The 23,616-nt window shown below is 44.9% G+C and overlaps 1 protein-coding gene across 1 annotated transcript in view; it reads right to left on the bottom strand.

The window, feature by feature from the left end:
• snrnp70 (small nuclear ribonucleoprotein 70 (U1)) overlaps positions 1-20,028 on the bottom strand; it is a 28,024-nt gene extending 7,996 nt beyond the window's left edge. Inside the window, exons 1-6 of the mRNA XM_080217655.1 lie at positions 19,713-20,028; positions 15,645-15,707; positions 14,567-14,621; positions 13,909-13,973; positions 8,120-8,182; positions 7,060-7,141 (exon numbers count right to left, since the gene is read on the bottom strand). Of these exons, the coding sequence (XP_080073781.1) occupies positions 7,060-7,141; positions 8,120-8,182; positions 13,909-13,973; positions 14,567-14,621; positions 15,645-15,707; positions 19,713-19,859 (475 nt within the window). The 5' untranslated portion in view covers positions 19,860-20,028. The remainder of the gene's footprint in view (positions 1-7,059; positions 7,142-8,119; positions 8,183-13,908; positions 13,974-14,566; positions 14,622-15,644; positions 15,708-19,712) is intronic.
• Between the last annotated feature and the right edge of the window lie 3,588 nt (positions 20,029-23,616).

Below are 23,616 nucleotides of genomic sequence, written 5' to 3'. Positions count from 1 at the left end.
CAAGTTCTTAAGTGTGAAAAATCCAACACAAGTCAGACAATCCCTTGTGTATTTTTTTTTAAATAAAAAAATACTTTTACCACGTTTTACCAATGTCATTAAAATACCCTGTTTTACCAATCCAGCATTGCTTCTCTGTTCTCGCAAGCTTCCATTTGCTTGGAGTATCAAAGGCTCCACGATGTAGACTGGGAATCCCTTCACATCAGCTTACCTGGCTCAAATTTATTCGATGAGCACATTTTTTTTTGAGCAGCTTTGGTTCTTAGAAAGGCTCTTTGCAGTTTAACATTTTGTTTTGGGAAGGGGAAATGTTTTAAGCATATACGAATAAGCAGTGAGCTGCAGAATTCCTTTTTTGAAAGTCTATAATGGTCTAGGGAGTACAGAACTTTGTTAAAAAAGACATTAAGGTGAAAGAATGAAAAAGGAGTTCAGGATTCAAGTTTTTTTTAAATTTCTACTGCAGTGCCAATAGCCACGTTACTCTTGACAGTGTGAACCAAAGCACACTTTGTTGACTGGTTTCCCAGAAATGCGGTCCAGTGTGGATTCTTCAAACACAGTTTTAACAGCAAACTGAGTGGCCGCACATGGGAGGGCAAAGACTGAAAAGCATTCTTAACCTAGATAGAAATCAAGATGGCACCCAGAGTACAAGAGTTAAAAAAAATGGGCCAGCCAATGATTCCAGCTCCAAAACGAGGTATGAAAATGCTTGGTTTTTGTTACATTTATAACTAAGCCAGCTGTGATTAAGTTTCAAGGCAGTTTTCACAGCACTAAAGATTGGTTATGTGTGAAGTGGATCAAATTGTTTGGGAGACTTCTATATGTATATGACGTTTATCCAATTTAACAATTCTGATAATCATGAATTCAATAGTGTTAACATACATGATTAGAGCTTCCAAATTGTGTTTATGATGCAGAGGTAAAAATATAAAAAATGCTTTAGTGACTTTAGCCACTATACAGAAATTTTTAAATCAGAGAATGTGATTTTAGCCTTAAGGGAGTAAAATTGGAAGTGTCATACTGCAGTTCAACTAGCTTCTGCACTTCAGCTATAAATTGTTTCATTTTGCTAAACTCCTAATATTTTCATATCTCTGTACTAATAATGTGCTGTGTACTATCTACAAGGTTGACCACAACTATCACTCTTCCAGCAAGCCCTTTTGGTTGAAAGCCCCTTTAAGTTCCTAAGGAAAGTGTAGAGTTCACTTGAGCTGAAATTGCCAGCCAAGTTTGCCTAACTAACTAGAACAGATGCAGACAGGTCAATTCCTGGCTAGGTAGCATTTAAATTAAACTCAAATCCAGCATTAATCCATACCATACCATTAATGCGTCATATTTCAGGAAATGCTCAGGGTCAAGAGAGGTACAGGTTAACAAATGTATTTATCTCCGGTATTTTAAATAAAAGAGGGAAAGGCATTAGTGTAGAAGGACAAAGGACACTGCAGCATAGATACTGGCCACCAGCCCCATCAAATCAGCTCCGACTCTGCCCTAAGCACCAACTTTTTTAATCACATTTTCCTAGTTTGAATCATGCATGATGCAGCAATTTAGTCTGTCACATATGGGCCAGTTATTGGGTTGGTGCATTCAGTAAGAGTTGCAAGCGACAAAAAAAGAGAAAGGGAAAAAGCAATTTTGCAAAATGGCGAACTCAGTCAGAATTGTTTCAGTGCGAGAACCAAATTGTTTTTTATAAAAACAAAAAATCCTAGACCAGCAAGGTAATAATACTTGTTTATAACCTCCCAGCACTAGAAAACTGTCATCTCTTCCTAGGCTGTGATTATACGCAAAACAGTCTGATCTACCTTGAAATCATGATCTTTTCCGTTTTACCATTAGCCTTACATGATGTGTCCACAAAGGAATGAAATTAAGGATTTAGAAAAGCGCATTTCTTATGATCTGTGCTTTTAGTTTATGCTGCTGGTTACGAACACAACAGAAATGTAACCCAAATCCAATTTCGTGCTATTCTTCATGTTGATTTAATAAACGTTTCATTTGTGGTTAGAATAATGTAGTGCATCCCTACAAGATTCTGCCGCATCCAATTCAATTTAGAATATGAAAGGTTCAATGTGATATTTGAAGGATGTTTTGAAGACACACTCGTAATTAATGCCGTAAATGGAAGGTGAAATGTGACAATTTATTTACGAAGCCAATAAAAATCACTGCATAACTGTAGTTAAAACTAACAAATTACTGCAGAAAACAAATCTGCAGTTACTGCTAGGATTACTATTTGATCTTTTATGTTCCACTCACATTGCAAAACCTCTAAACTTTCAGCTCAGGAAATTAGAGGGGCTCACTGAATCTTATAACCCTCTGGCACTTAAAATCTGGTGGATATCCACAATTTTTTAAAAATTTGATTTTCCTACTACTCTTTTCCCACCTTTCCAGCACCCAACGGCTGCGCCAATGTTGTAAGCCTTGTAATGTTTAAACAAAACGAGCAGGAAAAGCAGGAATCTGACGCAGTTAAGTAAGCACACGGTATTATGTGTGCGCACAGTTAAGGGCTTGACGATTCAAGTGGACTTTCTAACTGCAAGACATGAATGCAATTTTTAAAAAAACCTAGGTAGAGCAAACTTTTGCGCTTATCAACCCTACTTAGTCTAGTCCAATGTTAAACTATTCCCCTTTTTTGCACTGCAAGTGCCTTTCAGAAAAAAAACTGGTCTATATTAAGTAGACTATATTTTTGAAAGAAAACCTACTCTATTTCAGTCGTTCCAGGGGTGCAGAAGTACACAGTGACCTGATCATGACTGCCTCTAGGGTCTGCATATTTTGCTTTGCTCACTCAAGCAACCGAAATTTTCCATAAACTCACAAAAAGGCATCCTAAATTCCTCCTGGCAAATTAAACCCTAAACCTAAAGGCCAAACTCCCTCAGTGTACTCAAACAGATGCTGGAGTGTGGCGACTAGGGGATTTTCACTAACTTCATTGCATCGTTAATGCAAGTCTATTTGTAACACTAATAAAAATAAACTTTAAATCTGACTTCAAATATCTCAAACAGGATCTCTTCTCCTCACAGCATGAACCGCATTTGACAATGCAGACACTTATTTTTAATCTTCATTTAAATAGATTCCCATGTCCAATAAGGCAATCTCCAGGACTCCAATATTGTACACAGGAAAATAAAACAAATGCCAGGCACGTCAGTTCTAAATTTTCTGGATTAGTCTGAAGGTTAAAATATGTTAGTGTACCTGTTCAGTCATCATCATTACTGCTTAGAATTAGGGATGCACCCAAGAACTTAACTCTAGAAATAGACAGCACCAGCTAACAGCTATCTTTATAGTGCCTGACAATGTGTGTCTACATGTGCTAAATTAAAAGGAGCATTAATTTGTGTGCAGAATCCATTTTTTCCAGAAGTCTCCATACAAATGGTGTCCAACAATAAGCTACATTCTTTCCTGCAAGCTGCATAAACTACTCCACTCCACTTTTCACAAAGAAATGTGGTTTATCTCAATATGTTGACCAACAGGAACACCCCACTGAAAAGTCAACCTGCAAATTTCATTCCTTTTGCCACCAGATGCAAACCCTTCCTATTAGAAGCATCAAAATAGCAGCTATGCATCAACTCTCAAGCAATTCAAAACTGGCTACAGTGTAAAAAACTGTGAAAGGTTAGTGGATGCTTGGCTAGCCTTGTCTGTTAGGATAACAATGGGATTAAATCATATCTCTCCAGTGAGACATCTATTACATGGGAAGGAAAAAGTTGAAAATGTGATTTTTAAGCTGATTTACTCTGTCATTAGGCAAGTAGTCACCATACTTCAAATCCAAGTAACAGACTGATCAATTTGAACCAAGACCTCACAAAGTAGACTTCTCATTCTGCTGCGCTAATTTTTCACACACTAATGCAAAGCATCATTTTTTAAAAATGGACAAGTCTTTGTAGGTGCAGATCCCAAAGACAGGAATAAGAGACAAGGCCACTGAGTTTCTTTACCCCAGAATTCTAAGCCCTAACACAACCTTGTAGCAAAGGCCCTTCCTTCCTCCAAACATTAAGTTTGTTTTTTTTCTGTTGTGTTTTGTGTAGCCTCACCTTTCTCTTAACTGCACATAACAAATCCATTGGATCTACATTCTGTATTTTAATCACTCTCTCCTCTCACTGTGGTGATGTATTGTGAGTTCTTACCCATCATACAAACCCATATACCAACCATACAATGAGATGTAAGGGGAGCATTAGCATCAGCTGCAAGCCAGCAGTGGCATTTGCCATCAGAATGGTGGCTGCAGTGACAATAGAAATAACACAGAATTAATATACCCCAGCTTGCAAACGTAGTGCACAAATTACAAACAAACTATTTAAAAAAAACCACACAACACTGAGGCCCTTTTCACAAGATGGTTTCATCCTCCTTTAGAACCAAACAGGTCAAAATTTAATTGTTTTTTTAACTCCATATTGGAAAAGCTCTCCAGTGCAGTAAAACCTGTGCTATGCAGTCAACCCCATAGGAACCAAATTCCTGCACATTTAAAAAGCACAGGCAAACTCAACATATTTACAAGACAGAGAAAATATTACAGCCAGCACACAAGTTTGAACTGCCGACTATGTATTAAAAGGCTGTTATGGTCAATCCGAAAGGGAATGGTCTTAATCGCAACTTGAAAGAGCAGGTGGCTGCTTAACCCAAGTTATACTGAATGGAATCAAAAGAAGCTTTGGATCGTTTGAAAAAAATGGTATTTTAACCAAAGAAGATGGCCAATAATTCCCAGTGCAAGTGTTATCCATCGCAACCTTTTAAAGAATGCATAGATGGGTGAGGTTTCTTGAAACCTTTTCAGCCGTGAAAAGGGCCCAATGACGCAAAAAGTCTATTTTTTAAAATAAAAGACTCATGCCCCGCGCTGCAAAAAACTTGTCATAAGCATTAATTGGCAGTGTGGAAATGCCTCAGTCTTCGCTTTCCACTCAGATCAATTGTAACAGTGAAGTAAAGGTGGAGAAGACTCGAACACAAGTCATGAGGAAAAGTACATCCTCAATTAAATAAAAGGAAAATTAATTCCTTGATATTGCTGTTTCGCTCAAGAAGGGCAACAGGCTCAAATCCATTCCATCAGGGAAGGAAAGTAGCAACAGTGCAAGATGAGCACATAATAAAAGGGAGAACATTCTTACAAACTTCCCAATAAATGTCAACTCAATGCAATTTTACACTGCATTTCAAGGCAGCCAGAGACTAGATTTTCAGAATCACTTCTAAAATGGGAAACCGCAGGGTTAGAATATCTAGCCCAGTGCTGTAGTGACCCATGCCTTCAAGGTTTACGTTCAGCAGTCTGCACTAGCATCAAGCTGTGTCTGCACCCATCCTGAATATATGAAAAAAGATGTATTAATAAAAGTGAGGACTTGATTCCAACTGCTCAATATGAATACAAAAATTAAACTAACCTTGGCGATTAAGCAGGAACTCTGAAAGCAAGTCCTCACTAAGATAGTGATAGTAAAATATAAATCATTAATACACTACCCTTAGCACCTCCAAGATATTGGAAGCTGCAGTATACTTACCACACCAGACAACCATCATACAGTAATAACACTGAAATAGCCCCCCACAGACCATTAGAAATACCAGTTCTAAAGAAAAGTGCTTTTTGGAAGCACCTTGGAGTAAATACAGTTGAGACTTGATAAACAATAACGAGTCCAAGCATTACTGACAAGATTAATCATTATTTCCAATGCACGTTCTGAAGTAAATATAAATGGAGAATTTAGCCATAGGTCTTGACAAAATAATTCTGCCTATCAGGATTCAGCTGTATTCATCCACTATAGAACTGTCTTCCCAACGTTCTAAGGATGACCTTTCAATCTGTCAGCAGTGGGAAACAGGTTTGGCATCATGCGCATTGGGTGACTGAGTGGTTGTAAACTGCTTTCACAAAATGCGGTGACTAATTCAAATCTCTTCTAGGGATAAATTCCAGAGAAAAGGAATTTCTAATGTTCCCCCGGCCCTCGAGGCAGAGCTTCCAGTTCCAAGCGAGCCCCAGTGTTATAACTAATTTGGATATGGAAATCAAATGGTTTTGGCTTGAACATTCTACTGTTCCAAAACCTTTTTGGGTTACTAACCAGAAAAACCCACACAACATGACACAATATTCTCTGCTTCACCTAAGCTGCAGTTTTACTGGTCAGCTCTCGTGTCCTACACTAAGCAAAATGTTTTCTTTGGTTTAGTACGGGTTTTAATTGTCCCAGTAAACACAAAATAATTTTCACCACTAATATCTTGGTAAAAAGTGACTCACCATTTCAAGACATTGTTTTGGCAAGACTGATCTGATGGCTGATTCTGGCCAAAATTTTACTGGCCCACTTGCCATGGGAACTGTAGCTTGTGAGGGGCGGACCATGGAAAGGCCCGCTGACCTCGGATGGGATTTTCTGGTTTCGGGGCAAATGCAGTCAGAAAATCTCGCCCATTGTGTTTACTCATTAATTACTAATTGTTCACCCCAAAGTAGCTCATATAGAGGTTAGAGACTAAAAAGACTCCTAATCAAATTAGTAAAACCCTTCAATCAATGAGAAGTCAATGCTAATTTAATGTGGATAATTCTATTTATGATTAAGGCAGTCAAACTCCAATATGTAAATTGAGAATGCCAGGAATCCTTGTCACCCAAAAACACTCAGGCTGATTTACTCCCTCAGTCTGGTAGATTACACAATTACCCCAAGTTCAAGGGAAAGCTCACCCAATTTTAAAGTTCTCCTCTTGCTACCTCAAGAAAGGGTACCTGTCAGTTTTGCGCAATCCTGTCTGAAGACAGATGCATCAAACTAAGCTGACTTTAAAAAAAGTGTAAAGAAATTAGAGGCTTAATTCTGCACCCAGGAAGCTGTGCAATAGCATATACTACGTACAGGAGCTCTGGAATTGAAACTATAAGCCATTCAAAACCTCTCCACCCCACAAACACAAACCACTTACAATGCATGTCCCGTTCATGCTCATACTCGATGAAAGCGTAACCACGGGGCTTTCCAGTCCGTTTATTATACACCATGTAGATCTTAAGAGTAAAGGATACAAAAGAGCAAATCAAGGACTGAACAAAAGGTCACACAATACACAACAATTGATTACTTAAACACACTATGCTCCCAAACCTATAATTTTCTGCACTTCATGTTGAATTGAGAATCTTTCTGATTCCTGTTTGAACTGCTGCAGTCCACATGTAGGTACACCCACAATGCAGTTAGGAAGTCCTTGGATTTTGACCCAGTGACAGCAAAGGAATGATGATATAGTTCCAAGTCAGGCTTGGAGGGGATGTTGCAGGTGGCAGTGTTCCCATGTATCTGTTGCCCCGTCTTCTAGATGGTAATGACTACATGGTGCTATCCGAGGCACCTTGATGAGTTGTTTCAGTTCATCTTGTCAATGATACGTCAATGGTGGAGGGATAGAATATCTTAAGGTGGTGCTGGTGGATGGGGTGTCAATGACACAAGCTGCTGTGTCTGAGAATGATGTGGAGATGCCAGGGTTGGACTGGGATGGGCACGGTAAGTAGTCTCACAACACCAGGTTAAAGTCCAACAGATTTACTTGCCTGTTGGGACTTTAACCTGGTGTTGTGAGACTACTTACTGTGTCTGTGAATTGAAAGGTCACCCACCTGAAAAATTAGAGTTGTTTCTCTTGCCACAGATGCTACCTGGCCTGCTAAGCATTGGCAGAATATACTGGTTTTACATCTATTCTCTTTACGGTTATGGTTCCCACTTTTAGTGCAGAACCCTTTAATCTTCTGCTTACTAACTAGGAGTGAAGTGCTTTTAGACTTATTTGAAAGCCTGTTTTTTTTCCCCCAGCAAGAAGAATTTATTTACTTATTTGCTGTGCTTCTATCCTTTTCTGGGGTCTCGGCCCACTCTTGGCTGTCAGGGCATATGCAACATGTAGATTTAAAAACACCACAGGATTAGTGTTCTTTCAGCAGTACTACCACAATTTGAAACAAATTTTTATGTGTGATGCTTACCCTTTTGATGGGGCCATAGACCTCAAATTCACGCCTCAGCTTGGATTCTGTTGTATCGTAGTTCTACAGCAAAGAGGAAACCATAGTCGAGCATTTACACATTAAAAATAAACTCAAACTGATCAGAAATGGTTTGAAAAAATATGTTGTTTTCCATAACTGTGTTACTGATTATAGGTTCATGTCAAAGGAAAATCACTAGTCAGTCCACCAGGGTCATTGCACTTCTACACCTCCATATGTCTCAGTCTGGCAGCTTTCCCGTTACATGTTGCCCAACAATCCAAATTCAGAACCCAAGGTCAACTCTTAACTGTTCAATATGCAAGGCTACCCTAAAAACAGAGCAGCAACTAAGCCTTAAGAATATCATATCCAACGCTAGATAATTAGCCAAGATCTTAAAATTGTGCCCTTTAAAAGGATAAACTATTTAACCCAGAACTCTCATGCAACTGTCCTGGGGGCCAATAACTGGATAGTAAAAATGACAATAAATGTACTAACTTGACTCCATCAGTTAAACTACACAGATTTATTAAGGAGCAACAAGTATTCACAAGGTTTCAAAGCTTACAGACATGACTCTAGAATCTAACTGCTGGGAAAACCTTGACAAGTTGGAGTGAAGCTCCACCTCAGTCTTCAATTGGTTAGGTTGGGCCATGTGACCTTTTCAGAAGGTCATCCCTTAGAAGGCCCAAAACCCACCACACGGGATGACTCACATCCATGCAAATGGTCCACACGTTTCATTCATTTGTAGGGTATGGGCATCGCTGGCTGGCCAGCATTTATTGTCATTCCCTAATTGCCCTTGGAGGGCAGCTCAGAGTCAACCACACTGCTGTGGTTCTGGAGTTACATGTAGGCTAGACCAGGTAAGGGCGGCAGATTTCCTTACCTAAAGGACATTAATGAACCAGATGGGTTTTTCCTGTCAATCAACAACAGTTTCATGGTCACCTGTAGATTCCTAATTCCAAATAGTTTTTATTGAATTCAAATTTGGCCATCTGCCAAATTCGGGTCTTCAGAACATTAGCTGAGTTTCTGGGTTAACTGTCCAGCGATAAAACCATGAAGCCTTTGCCGTCCCTCAAAATCTTGTCCTGCACATAACTGTTCTGTCTTGGCCGCAACAATTCCTGGAACAGTTTATGCCACTTGTCATTTTTTTCACATAGACTGCATCTTCTATTTAGAATGATCTTTAACCAAATCATGTTTAATCTTTTTGTTGCACTGACTTGCCCCTACGCTCCACGCTACATTTCAGAAATCCAGGCATATGGGTGATGACCAATCAATAAATAGTTTTGCTGGAAATGTGGGATAGTCCTGTAAGCTAAAAAGACAGGAGTTATTTTTCTTTCCAAAGATGCAGTTGACTGTTACTTTAAGTCCGCCTTGAAGTCACACACAGCCAGACCACTGGATGAGGGATGGTATGGTACAGTCCTTATGTGCTTTATCCCATTAAAAAAGACATGAAATGTCAAAACTTGCTGCTTGTTAAAGCCGTTGCATATCTAAGGTAAGTCTTCAGGCACTCCCTGGGGCAAGAAGCACTGGTGAAGCTTCTTGACTGTGGTAACAGATCTCAAAATAACTCCATCCATTTGGAGTGGCTATCTACCAATAATAGAAACACAATGCCCAATAGAAATGATCTATGTTGACTCGCACTCATAACTGGCCTGGCATTCCCAAGGACACAAAGAGGCTGTAGTCGGCACTGATCACAGTACTACAACAATCCTAGTCATTGTGTTGGGCCACCAGTTTCAGGCAAGCATCTTCATTTTTGACATGCCTGGACGGGCACTATGCAAATCTGCAAGCAGCATTTCCCTCCCTGCGCAGAGATGATCAGTCGCTCACCATAGGATGATGCCTTCCTCACAACTAAGCTCACCGTTCTTACTGTGATATGGCTTCATGCCTTCGGAAAGCATTTTGTTCTGCCAACCTGCCAATATTTTTTGCATCTTACATTTAATAACAATTGAGTCTCTGCTGATCCAAAATTTTATTTGCTGTGCTGACACCGACAAAGTGTCTTGGAAATTCATCACCATCACTATTTCTTGTGGTACTGAGGGAGGAGAGCAGCGGAAGGTGATTGAGGACACAAGTGTTGGCTATTTATGTCCCTGGTTCGTGTTCAAATGTGTATTCATGGGCCGATCGGATTAGTGCCCAGCGCTGAATCCTGTCAATACAGCTGGCAGAAAATCTTTGTCCTCCTTGAACAGACCCAACGGTGACTTGTTTTTCTCACTCTGGTGTCAAAATTTGAAGGAAATGCCCGTAATAATTAAATGGAAAGTTGCCACAGTCCCAGATGACTACAGGCTGCTCTCCTCTTTGAGAAGGAAAACTAACTGGTGGTGATATAACCTGATGGTCACCACAAGGCAAGGGTAAAATTGGGAAGATGGGCCTTCATAAATAACCTCAACCGCTACAGGAATCGTTGGCGTCGCTCTGCATCAGCAATTGTTCAGCCAGCTGAGCTAAATCGACCCCCATCCCCAGAAACGATTTAAACCCCAAAAAGTGTTTCCTTTATTGTCCTTCCTTTTTGCTCTATTGGATGCAATTTCTGGGCAGTCACATGGTAGCTGAGTAAGCTAATTTACTGACTTGGAAAGTGCATTTTATTTTAGGCAAACTTCCACCTCCTGAAGTCTTCTCAGAACTACTTCTAGATAACCAAATATTTTTCTTCAGTTGCACAGTAACAATACTTCATCCGAATATGCAACGACATGCAGCAAGCCCTGTAATAGCTTTCTATGCCTCTTTGAACTATGGCACAAGCTGATGTGGCGCCGAAAAACAAGCACTTACCCTGATATAATCCTTTCTGGGTGTTAATAGTCACGTAGCTTCTGGAAGCAATATCCAACACCAACTGCTGATGTGTGTGACTCATTTCTAATTTTGTATACAACTGCCCTCCTGCTAGTCTTCCATATAAATTCTCTACTTTTGGGAAAAGGTATTTGTCCAGCTTTGCAACCTGATTTACTATGAATTTATCGTTCCCAAAGATGTGGACTCTAATTTGGTTTTACCACTGCCCATTCTGCAAATTGGACCAGCTGTAGAATATCCAGTTCTAGCTTTTTTAGTTTGGTTTCAACTTTCTCCAAGCATAGAGCACAAGTCTAGCCCTGAAACATCTTGGTGGCTTCTGAGTTACATGAATTTTTGCCTTCATGCTTTTAATCTTCCCAATTTCATCTTGAAAAACATCCTGGAAATTCCACATTAGAACATAAGAACATAAGAAATAGGAGCAGGAGTAGGCCATCTAGCCCTTCGAGCCTGCCCCGCCATTCAATAAGATCATGGCTGATCTGTCGCTGCTCAGTTCCACTTTCCCGCCCTCTCCCCATAACCCTTAATCCCCTCTCTCATCAAAAACCCATCAACCCGCGTCTTAAAAATATTTAGCGAGGTAGCCTCCACCACTTCAACGGGCAGAGAATTCCAGAGATTCACCACCCTTTGAGTGAAGAAGTTCCTCCTCAACTCCGTTCTAAACCGCCCCCCTTTTATCTTGAGGCTGTGCCCCCTAGTCCTACTGTCTTTTTTGAGCGGGAAGAGTCTTTCCACCTCTATCCTATCCATCCCATTCATCATCTTACACGTCTCAATGAGATCTCCCCTCATTCTTCTAAACTCTAACGAGTACAAGCCCAGTTTATTCAGCCTCTCCTCATAGCTCAACCCCCTCAACTCCGGTATCAGCCTAGTAAACCTCCTCTGCACTCCCTCCAAGGCCAAAATATCTATTACCTCCTCTAATTCTGAAAATTTCTAACTAGTTGAATTTAATTTCTTGTAGATCATTAGACTGGGTTCTTGCCCAGACACGACAATCAATGGAAGTTGGACAGATTGCTGCCAATAACTCACAGGGTTTTGGTTGCACTATAATCTTATTAATTTCCCACATGTAGGTTACCAGGAGTAACAGTACAGGAGGCCATATGGCCCACTGAGTCTGCACCAACAGTCCCACGCAGGCCTATTCCCTTAGCCCTACACATTTACCCTGCTAATTACCCTGACACAAGGGTCAATTTAGCATAGTCAATCAACCTAACCCACACATCTTTGGAGTGTGGGAGGAAACCCACGCAGACATGGGGAGAAAATGCAAACTCCAAACAGACAATGACCTGAAGCCAGAACTGAACCTGGGTCCCTGGTGCTGTGAGGCAGCAGTGCTAACCACTGTGTCGCCCCAAGGCCAGGCGTTCTTTATTTTTCAGAGGCTGGACCCCGTCTCACATCTCTCCAAGTTTGCTCCTCTGTTATGGTAGCAGAGACTCCCATGGCAACTTCCATTTTCAATGGTCTACCATGCCTGCTTTTACATTATTTAATGAGAGGACGTTACTCAGCCCCAGGAAAATCTTCCACGTTATGTACTGGTGCTGATCTGTTCACTCTACTGCTACTATGCATGCTTACTCTTGCATCTGTGCCTCCAACTGCCCTTCCTGCAGTTCACAAATCACTTGTGCCTCCTTGAATCTGCAAATCTAAGCGGTAATTTCCTTCACACCTTTCAATACTCTAATGATCTTAGGATGCTGATTAATTCTGAATCTTTTAACTCTACAGCTTCTGTATTTGTTGGTTTAAACTGGCATCTTCAGTGTTGGCGCCATTGCTGTCTGCAGCTTCCCACTCTAACTGGTGGACTGCGCCATTGCTAACATTATTTCCAGCACCTTTTTAAAATCTGTCTTTGCCAGCAAATTCTTTTACTCCCAGCCCATCAATCACACAGCATGTCATTTAGTGTTGCCCTGAAACCACAATGCTCCGTAATTTGCCTAAGCCTTGCTATGTAGGTTGCAATGCCCTGGGGCTCTCCCTAAAGAACTGAATTTAAATTATTGCGACATCATGAAGGGAAGGTGGTAGTATCCTTTTACCAAATTCATCTCTGCAAATCAGCTTGAATCATGCGTGCCTGGGGACATTAGACAACAGATCAACTTCTAAGTTTGGGTCTCATACATGCTTAATAACATTGCCGTCTTTATTCAGTCCTTTATTCCAATTGGTTTGAAGGAATATTCTATCGTTCAACATACTGTATCCACACTTCGGTGGAGGCATCAGAAGGATCCAGGCATCTCTGTTCTACTTTGCAAGCTTGATTTCCACTGGACCAGGTTCTATGCTGATGATCCTATAATTGCACTTGCTGCTTTTTACCTTGTTGTCAAATGTAGTACCTTGGCTCCACCAGTGAAGAACAATCAACAGACGTTTATTAATGAACTGTTCACAGACAGATTCAACGTTCCCAGATACGACTCTAGGATTGAATTGGCGGGACAAGTTGGAGTGAAGCCCCAGCTCGGTTCCCGATTGGTCAGCCTGGCTCATGTGACCCTGTCAGAAGACTTTCCCTTCAAAGTGACAGAACATCACAACAAAGAGAAGGATGTTTAATACCATCATCACATTGGCATAATTAAAATCGGAGACAACTGTTCCGCCCACACCCACCGCAATATTTCTCTTCTCTCTTTGGAGTCAGTAGCACTCAGCCCAGGGTATCGTGAACAAAAACTACACAATATCAGGGCGAATAGTACATGGTATGTGCTGCACAACATGGATTAATGAAATGATGGATCTGCCCTTAGGTACTGGTTAAAGGTCATCAGTGTTGGCAGTCCATTTAATTGGTGGTACCTGTAGTTAATGCATTTCATTTTCCTCACTGGGAAGCTAAAGGACTAAAAACTTACCACTCTGGCAACAAACAGTGTCTTGAAAGCGTCACCTTGTGCATTTGGATCATTGTGAGGATCCCCTGCCAACAAGAAAACAAAGGGAAATTCTCAAATGCTGCGGTGTCATAGTTCACAACTCACATTTGCTTCATAAGCTATGGAACTCCCCCCATAAAGCTCTGTCCTCTTGTATGACATTTCTGACTATGCTTTCAACCCCTCTGTCCAAATATCTTTTGTGGCTCAGTGGCAAAATTTGTTTCATAATATTCCAGGAAGTGTTCTGGGATCCCTTAACCATAAGAATGCAAGTTGTTGACCACGGCAATCAAGTTCAAGTAGTCATATATTACCATCCTTATTTTCTGGAATATAACTTCTGGAGGCATGCAAATCTTTAATATGCAACCTTTTGGTTTAGTTGGTCAAAAGCATCTGTAACCCATCAATAACTGCATAATCCTGTTTCACTTGGAAAGATCTGCAAATGAGAGGGTATTTCCAGGAGTGGAGGGACAACTCTGTCTCTAATTAAGCAACCCATTTCTAAAAATCTTTTATGGAGAGAACAGGTGTGGACAGGGTCAAGCTTGATATTGTCATCATATGCCTTGCCAGCATCAATTTTAATTAGGTGCCAGATTCAAGTCCACAGAAATTTTGGTGAACTTACACATCTTAAGCTCATTTTCAACTTCCTGCTGTCTTCTCTCGATCTTCTCACGTCTCTGTAAAAGGAAAAATCAGAACGTCTGTTACCACGCAGGAGAGAGTAGAATCACTCACTGGGTAATCTGTATGAATCCCAGAAGTAGAATATACATTTAAGGCCTTCAGTATTTTATATTCTGCAACTGGGCTTAATAACACTTAGAATAAACTGCGTCAATAGCTCTCCAGTAGTAACCACTGAGGTGACCACTCATATTTCACTCAGATACAATGGTAGATAAAACTGTTATTGTATGTTGACTTAACCGATTTGAGTCAAACAGCAGCTCGATGACTTCATTTAACAGGGGGAAGGGACGATAAACATCAACCCAGTGACCACCACTGAAAAGTTGATTTGTAAACAATGCTAGAGAAAAGCATCTGGTGAAGACCCTGTAACAAAATCAGATGCACTGAATGTTCTGATTGGCCATGCAGCACCCATGCAGCTGAAGAGCTTGGAGCTTCCTGGATCTGTATTCTTATAGAAAACGTGCAAATTTTTCAACAAAGGAAAATAGCAGCAGAGGCCCTGAAAAAATTGCAGCAGAGATATTTTCTGACATCAGCTTACCCTATGATGCTTAATCTTACGTCATACAGATGCAACACAGAAAGCATTCTTGCTTGTATCACAGGTTGGTATGGCTTCTGCTCTGCCCAAGACCACAAGAAACTACAAAAGATTGTAAATGTAGCCCAATCCACCTCACAATCCAACTTCCCATCAACTGACTGTCTACACTTCCTGCTGCCTCGGTAAAGCAGCCAGCATAATCAAGGATCCCCACACACCCTGGGGGTCTTCCATCAGGAAAAAGATACAAAAGTCTGAGGTCACATACAGCTTCTCCCCTGCTACCACATTAAGTTGATCTTTCTCCAGACCCTAGCTATGACTGTAATACTACATTCTGCATTCTCTCCTTTCCTTCTCTAAGAGTGGTGTGCTTTGTCTGTATAGTGTGCAAGAAACAATACTTTTCACTGTATGCTAATACACATGACAATAATAAATCAAATCAGAGATTGCTTACCTTTCTTTCCATACGCTCCTCCCGCGTCTCGGCTCTTGTCGGAGGGGGGGCATCTCTAGGGTCCTACATGGCAGAAAAAAGCTACAATTAAAAACTGAGGAGCCACTTGCAGGATTAAACTAAATTAAATCAATTAAATCCAGGAGGTCGATTGATCTGCACTCTTCTTGGATAGAAGCCAGTTCATTTAGAAACTGTTGCGTGAATGCACTGGATAATGTCTATTTAGCAGCGTGCTGCAGAATATAAGCAACACTATGACCAATCACACACCAGAATGATTCTTGTGAAAATGTACCCGTTGAGCACAGCACTAATACAAACACAGGTTAAACACCAACTAGGACACATTCACACCTACAAGAATTGTCAGATACACCAGACTTCAATGCACAAGCTCTTTCCCAAAAGTGAGGTGTGCAGTTGAGTTCTCCACACCCTGGCCAATGCTATTAACAGTTTAACTGATCATTTTTATCTTTTCAACGTATAGGCAGCTGTCCTATTTGCCTGGTTCCTATCTTTCTCAATGGACAATGTTTACTTTGGATGTCCATTGGTTTGAAAATTGTGCTCTATAATAAATTTATTCTCTGTAATAATATCAAAGCCACAAGAGATGAACCTAACCTACAGGTCTTTCATGACGTGCAACCTCCATTGGAATCAGTTATCAATATAAAGACATTATTAAAATATTGAACATATCAATGCAGAGTGAAGGAGTTTCAAAAAAGATTTTGTTTAGTTAAGAATATAGAACATAGAACACTACAGCACAAACAGGCCCTTCAGCTCACAAGCTGCGCTGATCATGTCCCTACCTAGCAGAATATGGGAGGAGGGGAATGGGAGACTGATATAGGGGAAGAGAATGAGGGATATAGCGAGGGGGAGAATGGGATGTAGGGCTGGGTGAAGGGTAGCTTGGGGGCATAGGGGAGAGGGTGTGCTAGAGCATAGTAAGGGTCTATAGAAAGGGTGGGATCGGTGGTATAGGGATGAGGGGTTGGGGAATGGCAGGGAATTGTGGGATGAGGTTTTGGTTTGTGAGGACCTGACTTGTGTCATTCTAGAAGTGCAGACAGAGTTGTAGACCGAGTGTGGGTTGTGTTGAAGGGGTACAGCTTGCTGGCACAGTGGGCTATGTGTGCTATGAGGGGAACAGAGAGTGTTGTGGTTTGAAAGACTGGGCACGAGTGAGGACAACCTCACTGTGCGGCAGGGGCGGTATGTTTGTTGGGGCGGCATATTTGTTGGGGCGGGAGGGGAGATTTCTTCATCTCTCAATTGTTTCGCAACAACTTTGTAACCACTTGGTCTTCCGAATTTTCTTTGTTCCTAGGTCTACTTATCCCTCTATCTGCTCTGCTGAAATCAAGACTCTGTTGTCTCCTGTTCCGTTTTAGATGTGCATATTCATTAATTCTGTTCTAAATGTTCCAACATTCTTTGTTACTTAGAAAGGAGTCATTGATATACCACCAATCCCACCCTTTCTACAGACCCTTACTACTCTCTAGCACACCCTCTCCCCTATGCCCCCAAGCTACCCTCACTCCCCCCTCCACACCACTCCCCCCCATCCAACCCTCCCTCCCCCCCATCCCATAGGGGGCATAGCCTCAAGATAAAGGGGGGGGGGGAGCGGTTTAGAACAGAGTTGAGGAGGAGCTTCTTCAAAGGGTGGTGAATCTCTGGAATTCTCTGCCTGTTGAAGTGGTGGAGGCTGCCTCTCTAAATATTTTTAAGACGCGGGTGGATGGGTTTTTGATGAGAGAGGGGATTAAGGGTTATGGGGAGAGGGCGGGAATGTGGAACTGAGCCACGACAGATCAGCCATGATCTTACTGAATGGCGGGGCAGGCTCGAAGGGCTAGTTGGCCTACTCCTGCTCCTATTTCTTATGTTCTTATGTTCCCCCCATCCACACCTCTCTTCCCCCACCCCCCCATCCACACCTCTCTTCCCCCACCCCCCCATCCACACCTCTCTTCCCCCACCCCCCCATCCACACCTCTCTCCCCCCCCCATTCCCTTCCCGGTCCCATCCCCCCCTCCCCGCCACCACCACCCCCGGTCCCTCCCCCCTCCCTGCCACCATTCCCACACCCTATCCCTGTTCCCCCCCACACACACACCGCTCCCCCGTTCCCCCCCCCACACACACCGCTCCCCCGTTCCCCCCCCCCACACACACACCGCTCCCCCGTTTCCCCCACATACACACATATCGCTCCCCCCTCTCCCCCCACACACACATATCGCTCCCCCCTCTCCCCCCCACACACACATATCGCTCCCCCCTCTCCCCCCCACACACACATATCGCTCCCCCCTCTCCCCCCCACACACACATATCGCTCCCCCCTCTCCCCCCCACACACACATATCGCTCCCCCCTCTCCCCCCCACACACACATATCGCTCCCCCCTCTCCCCCCCACACACACATATCGCTCCCCCCTCTCCCCCCCACACACACATATCGCTCCCCCCTCTCCCCCCCACACACACATATCGCTCCCCCCTCTCCCCCCCACACACACATATCGCTCCCCCCTCTCCCCCCCACACACACATATCGCTCCCCCCTCTCCCCCCCACACACACATATCGCTCCCCCCTCTCCCCCCCACACACACATATCGCTCCCCCCTCTCCCCCCCACACACACATATCGCTCCCCCCTCTCCCCCCCACACACACATATCGCTCCCCCCTCTCCCCCCCACACACACACATCGCTCCCCCCTCTCCCCCCCACACACACACATCGCTCCCCCCTCTCCCCCCCACACACACACATCGCTCCCCCCTCTCCCCCCCACACACACACATCGCTCCCCCCTCTCCCCCCCACACACACACATCGCTCCCCCCTCTCCCCCCCACACACACACATCGCTCCCCCCTCTCCCCCCCACACACACACATCGCTCCCCCCTCTCCCCCCCACACACACACATCGCTCCCCCCTCTCCCCCCCACACACACACATCGCTCCCCCCTCTCCCCCCCACACACACACATCGCTCCCCCCTCTCCCCCCCACACACACACATCGCTCCCCCCTCTCCCCCCCACACACACACATCGCTCCCCCCTCTCCCCCCCACACACACACATCGCTCCCCCCTCTCCCCCCCACACACACACATCGCTCCCCCCTCTCCCCCCCACACACACACATCGCTCCCCCCTCTCCCCCCCACACACACACATCGCTCCCCCCTCTCCCCCCCACACACACACATCGCTCCCCCCTCTCCCCCCCACACACACACATCGCTCCCCCCTCTCCCCCCCACACACACACATCGCTCCCCCCTCTCCCCCCCACACACACACATCGCTCCCCCCTCTCCCCCCCACACACACACATCGCTCCCCCCTCTCCCCCCCACACACACACATCGCTCCCCCCTCTCCCCCCCACACACACACATCGCTCCCCCCTCTCCCCCCCACACACACACATCGCTCCCCCCTCTCCCCCCCACACACACACATCGCTCCCCCCTCTCCCCCCCACACACACACATCGCTCCCCCCTCTCCCCCCCACACACACACATCGCTCCCCCCTCTCCCCCCCACACACACACATCGCTCCCCCCTCTCCCCCCCACACACACACATCGCTCCCCCCTCTCCCCCCCACACACACACATCGCTCCCCCCTCTCCCCCCCACACACACACATCGCTCCCCCCTCTCCCCCCCACACACACACATCGCTCCCCCCTCTCCCCCCCACACCACTCCCCCCTCTCCCCCCCACACCACTCCCCCCTCCCCCCTCACACACACATCACTCCCCCCTGTTCCCCCCCCACACACACACATCACTCCCCCCTCCCCCCCACACACACACATCACTCCCCCCTCCCCCCCACACACACACATCACTCCCCCCTCCCCCCCACACACACACACATCACTCCCCCCTCCCCCCCACACACACACACATCACTCCCCCCTCCCCCCCACACACACACATCACTCCCCCCTCCCCCCCGCAAATCTCTCTCCCCACCCCCCCAAATCTCTCTCCCCAGTCTCTCACCTCGAACTGAGGCACGAAGCCGGCGATACCGGAATACGGCTGCTTGTGATGCTTCTCGTGCGGCAGCTTCTCGAGCGGCGGCAGGTAGGGCACCGGGTCGCGCGGCGCGAACAGCGCCAGCAGGTTGGGTGGCAGGAACTGGGTCATGGCGGAGCCTGGGGGGATCCCACTCAGGAGAATATATATGTATATATATAAACCTCCCTTTCCCCCCCACCTGCCTGCCCCCCGGCCGGTGTAACCTCGCTAACTACCACTCTAACTAGTTTAACCAGCGCCGCCGGGGGCCCCTCACGCGCGCCCAAGGATCCAGAGAAAAAACAAAATGGCGGCCGCGCCTCTTCACACCGCCCTCCGTATCCACGCGCCGCCCCACCCTCCCTCCCCTCCCTCATAACCGGAAAGGCCACCAGCAATCGACAACCTCCCCGGGTCCTGTAAAATAATTGTCAATTCCGTGGATTTACATCTGAATCACTTCCCACGCACTCGGCCCCTGCCTTCGCTTCACATTTGGCCATTAATCTGTAGGAACTATTTTCCCCCTCTGCATGGCGGCGGGATACCCCCGTTATTTGAAAATAACGTTCGCGTTCGGAGCGGTGGGCCGGCCCGAGGCTACCGGATGTCCCGCCTCCCCAGCGTTTGATTGGTCGGCAGACTGCAAGGTCCCGCCCTCCCCACACTCTGATTAGATAAGGCACTGATTGATGCTCATCCTTCGCCCTTCGATTGGCTGACCGGCATATCAGTCACGGACAGATGCTGCTAATTGGTCTGTAGAACTGATTGACAGGTATTTGTTCCCGCCCCCTTGGTATTAAAAGGACAATGTTCCCTTCACCCTCAGTGTTGATCAATGGTCATCACTGCGTTTGTCCTCTGTTCACAAGTGACTTCCCTGAGTATTTCCAGCATTATCTGTTCATGAGGACAGTGCCCCATGGTGCTGCTGAATTAAAGGACTTATGTACTAACTTATGATTTGTTTTAATTTACTAGGGGTGGCACAGTGGTTAGCACTGCTGCTGCACAGCTCCAGGGACCTGGGTTTGAATCCCAGCTCAGGCTGCTGTCTGTATGGAGTCTGCACATTCTCCCTGTGTCTGCATGGATTTCTATGGACACCATGCACGGTGCTCCATTTTCTTCCCACAGTCCAAAGATGTGCGGGCTAGGTTGATTGGCTATTTGAAATTGCCCCTTAGTGTCCCAGGATGCATGGGTTAGAAGGGTTAGTGGGTAAAGTATGTAGGGATATGTGGATAGGGCCTGGGTGGGATTGTGATTGGTGCAGACTCAATGGGCCAAATGGCCTATTTCTGCACTGTAGGATTCTATGATTCTATAATGTATTCTATGAACAGTATAGAATTATAGTAAAGAACAAAGAGAATTACAGCGCAGAAACCAGCCCTTCAGCCCTCCAAACCTGTACCGACCATGCTGCCCAACTGAACTTTTAAAGTTTGTTTGTGTCACAAGTAAGGCTTAACGTTGACACTGCAATTAAGTTACTGTGAAATTCCCCTTGTCACCACACTCTGGCACCTGTTCGAGTCAATGCACCTAACCAGCATGTCTTTCAGACTGTGGAAGGAAACCAGAGCACCTGGATGAAACCCACACAGACACAGGGAGAATGTGTGAACTCCACATAGGCAGTGACCCAAGCCGGGAATTGAACCTGGGACCCTGGCACTGTGAGGTAGCAGTTCTCTCCACTCACCTGACAAAGGGGCAAACCCCAAAAGCTTGTGGGTTTACTAACAAATAAACTTGTTGGACTTTAACCTGGTGTTGTGAGACTACTTGCTGTGTTTACCCCAGTCCAACGCCAGCATCTCCACATCACTTCTTTAACTGAACCAGTTTTGTATCCACCTTGCCAGTCACCTCTGATCCTGTGTGACTTCATCTTCTGCACCAGTCTGCTATGAGGGACCTTGTCAAATGCCTTACTGAAGTCCATGTATTCTATATCCATTGCCCTACCCTTATCAATCATCTTCATCACTTCCTCGATAAACTGGATTAAGTTAGTGAGACATGACCACCCTTTCACAAAACCATGTTGCCTCTTGATAACGTGTCCACTTATTTCCAAAAGGGAGTAAATCCTGTCTCGAAGAATCCCCTCCAATAATTTCCCTAGCACTGACGTAAGGCTCACCGGCTTGTAATTACCTGGACTATTCTTGCTACCTTTCTTAAACAAAGGAACAACACTGGCTATTCTCCAATCCTCTGGGACCTCCCCTGTAGCCAGTGAGGATACGAAGATTTCTCTCAAGGCCCCAGCAATTTCCTCCCTTGCCTCTCTTTCCGTTTTGGGATATATTCTATCAGGCCCTGGGGACTTGTCTACCTTAATGTTTCTCAAGAACCCCAACACCTCCTCCTTTTTGATCTCAACATGATTCAAACTATCTACACACCCTTTCCCAGACTCATCATTTCACCAAGTCCTTCTCTTTGGCGAATACTGATGCAAAGTACTCATTTAATACCTCATCCATTTCCTCTGGCTCCATGCAGAGATTCCTTCCCCAGTCCTTGAGTGGACCAAACTTCTCCCTGGCTACCATCTTTCTCTTTACGTATGTATAAAAAGCCTTGGGATTTTCCTTAATCCTGCTGGCCAATGATTTTCCATGACCCCTTTTAGCCCTCCTTACTCCTTGCTTAAGTTCCTTTCTACTTTCCTTGTATTTCACACTTGCTTCATGTATTCCCAGCCTCCTAGCCTTGACAAATGCTTCCTAGTTCTTTTTCACTCGGCTCACAATATCTCTCGTTATCCAAGATTCCCAAAACTTGCCATACCTATCCTTCATCCTTTGGGGAATGTGCCGGTCCTGAATCCCTATCAACTTACACTTGAAAGTTTCCCATATGCCAGATGTTGATTTGCCCTCGAACATCTGCCCCCAATCTATATTCTTCAGTTTCTGCCTGATATTGTTGTAATTAGCCTTCCCCCAATTAAGCACCTTCACTTGAGAACTACACTTCTCTTTATCCATCAGTACCTTAAAGCTTACTGAATTGTGGTCACTGTTCCCAAACTGCTCCCCTACTGAAACATCGACCGCCTGGCCGGGCTCATTCCCCAGTACCAGGCCCGGTATGGCCCCTTCCCTAGTTGGACTACCTGCATACTGTTTCAAGAAGCCCTCCTGGATGCTCCTTACAAACTCTGCCCTATCTACACCCTGGCACTAAGTGACAGTAGGACTAGGGGGCACAGCCTCAAGATAAAGGGGGGGCGGTTTAGAACGGAGTTGAGGAGGAACTTCTTCACTCAAAGGGTGGTGAATCTCTGGAATTCTCTGCCCGTTGAAGTGGTGGAGGCTGCCTTGCTAAATATTTTTAAGACGCGGGTTGAAAGAGTCTCTCCACCTCTATCCTATCCATCCCATTCATCATCTTATACGTCTCAATGAGATCTCCCCTCATTCTTCTAAACTCTAACAAGTACAAGCCTAGTTTATTCAGCTCTCCTCATAGCTCAACCCCCTCAACTCTGGTATCAGCCTAGTAAACCTCCTCTGCACTCCCTCCAAGGCCAAAATATCCTTGCGTAAGTGCGGCGACCAAAACTGCACACAGTACTCCAGCTGCGGCCTCACCAATGCCCTATACAGCTGCAGCAAGACCTCCCTACTTTTATATTCAATCCCCTTGATAAGAGAGGGGATTAAGGGTTATGGGGAGAGGGCGGGAAAGTGGAACTGAGCCACGACAGATCAGCCATGATCTTATTGAATGGCGGGGCAGGCTCGAAGGGCTAGATGGCCTACTCCTGCTCCTATTTCTTATGTTCTTATGTTCTTAATATAGGGGAAATTAAAATCTTCCACCACAACAACCCTGTTACTTTTACACCAAGCCAAAATCTGCC

This window comes from Carcharhinus amblyrhynchos, chromosome 35, assembly GCF_965287045.1.
Source record: "Carcharhinus amblyrhynchos chromosome 35, sCarAmb.v2.hapA, whole genome shotgun sequence".
Lineage (NCBI taxonomy): Eukaryota > Metazoa > Chordata > Chondrichthyes > Carcharhiniformes > Carcharhinidae > Carcharhinus > Carcharhinus amblyrhynchos.
Note: the sequence above shows the minus strand (reverse complement) of the source record. Positions and strands in the feature narration are given on the sequence as shown.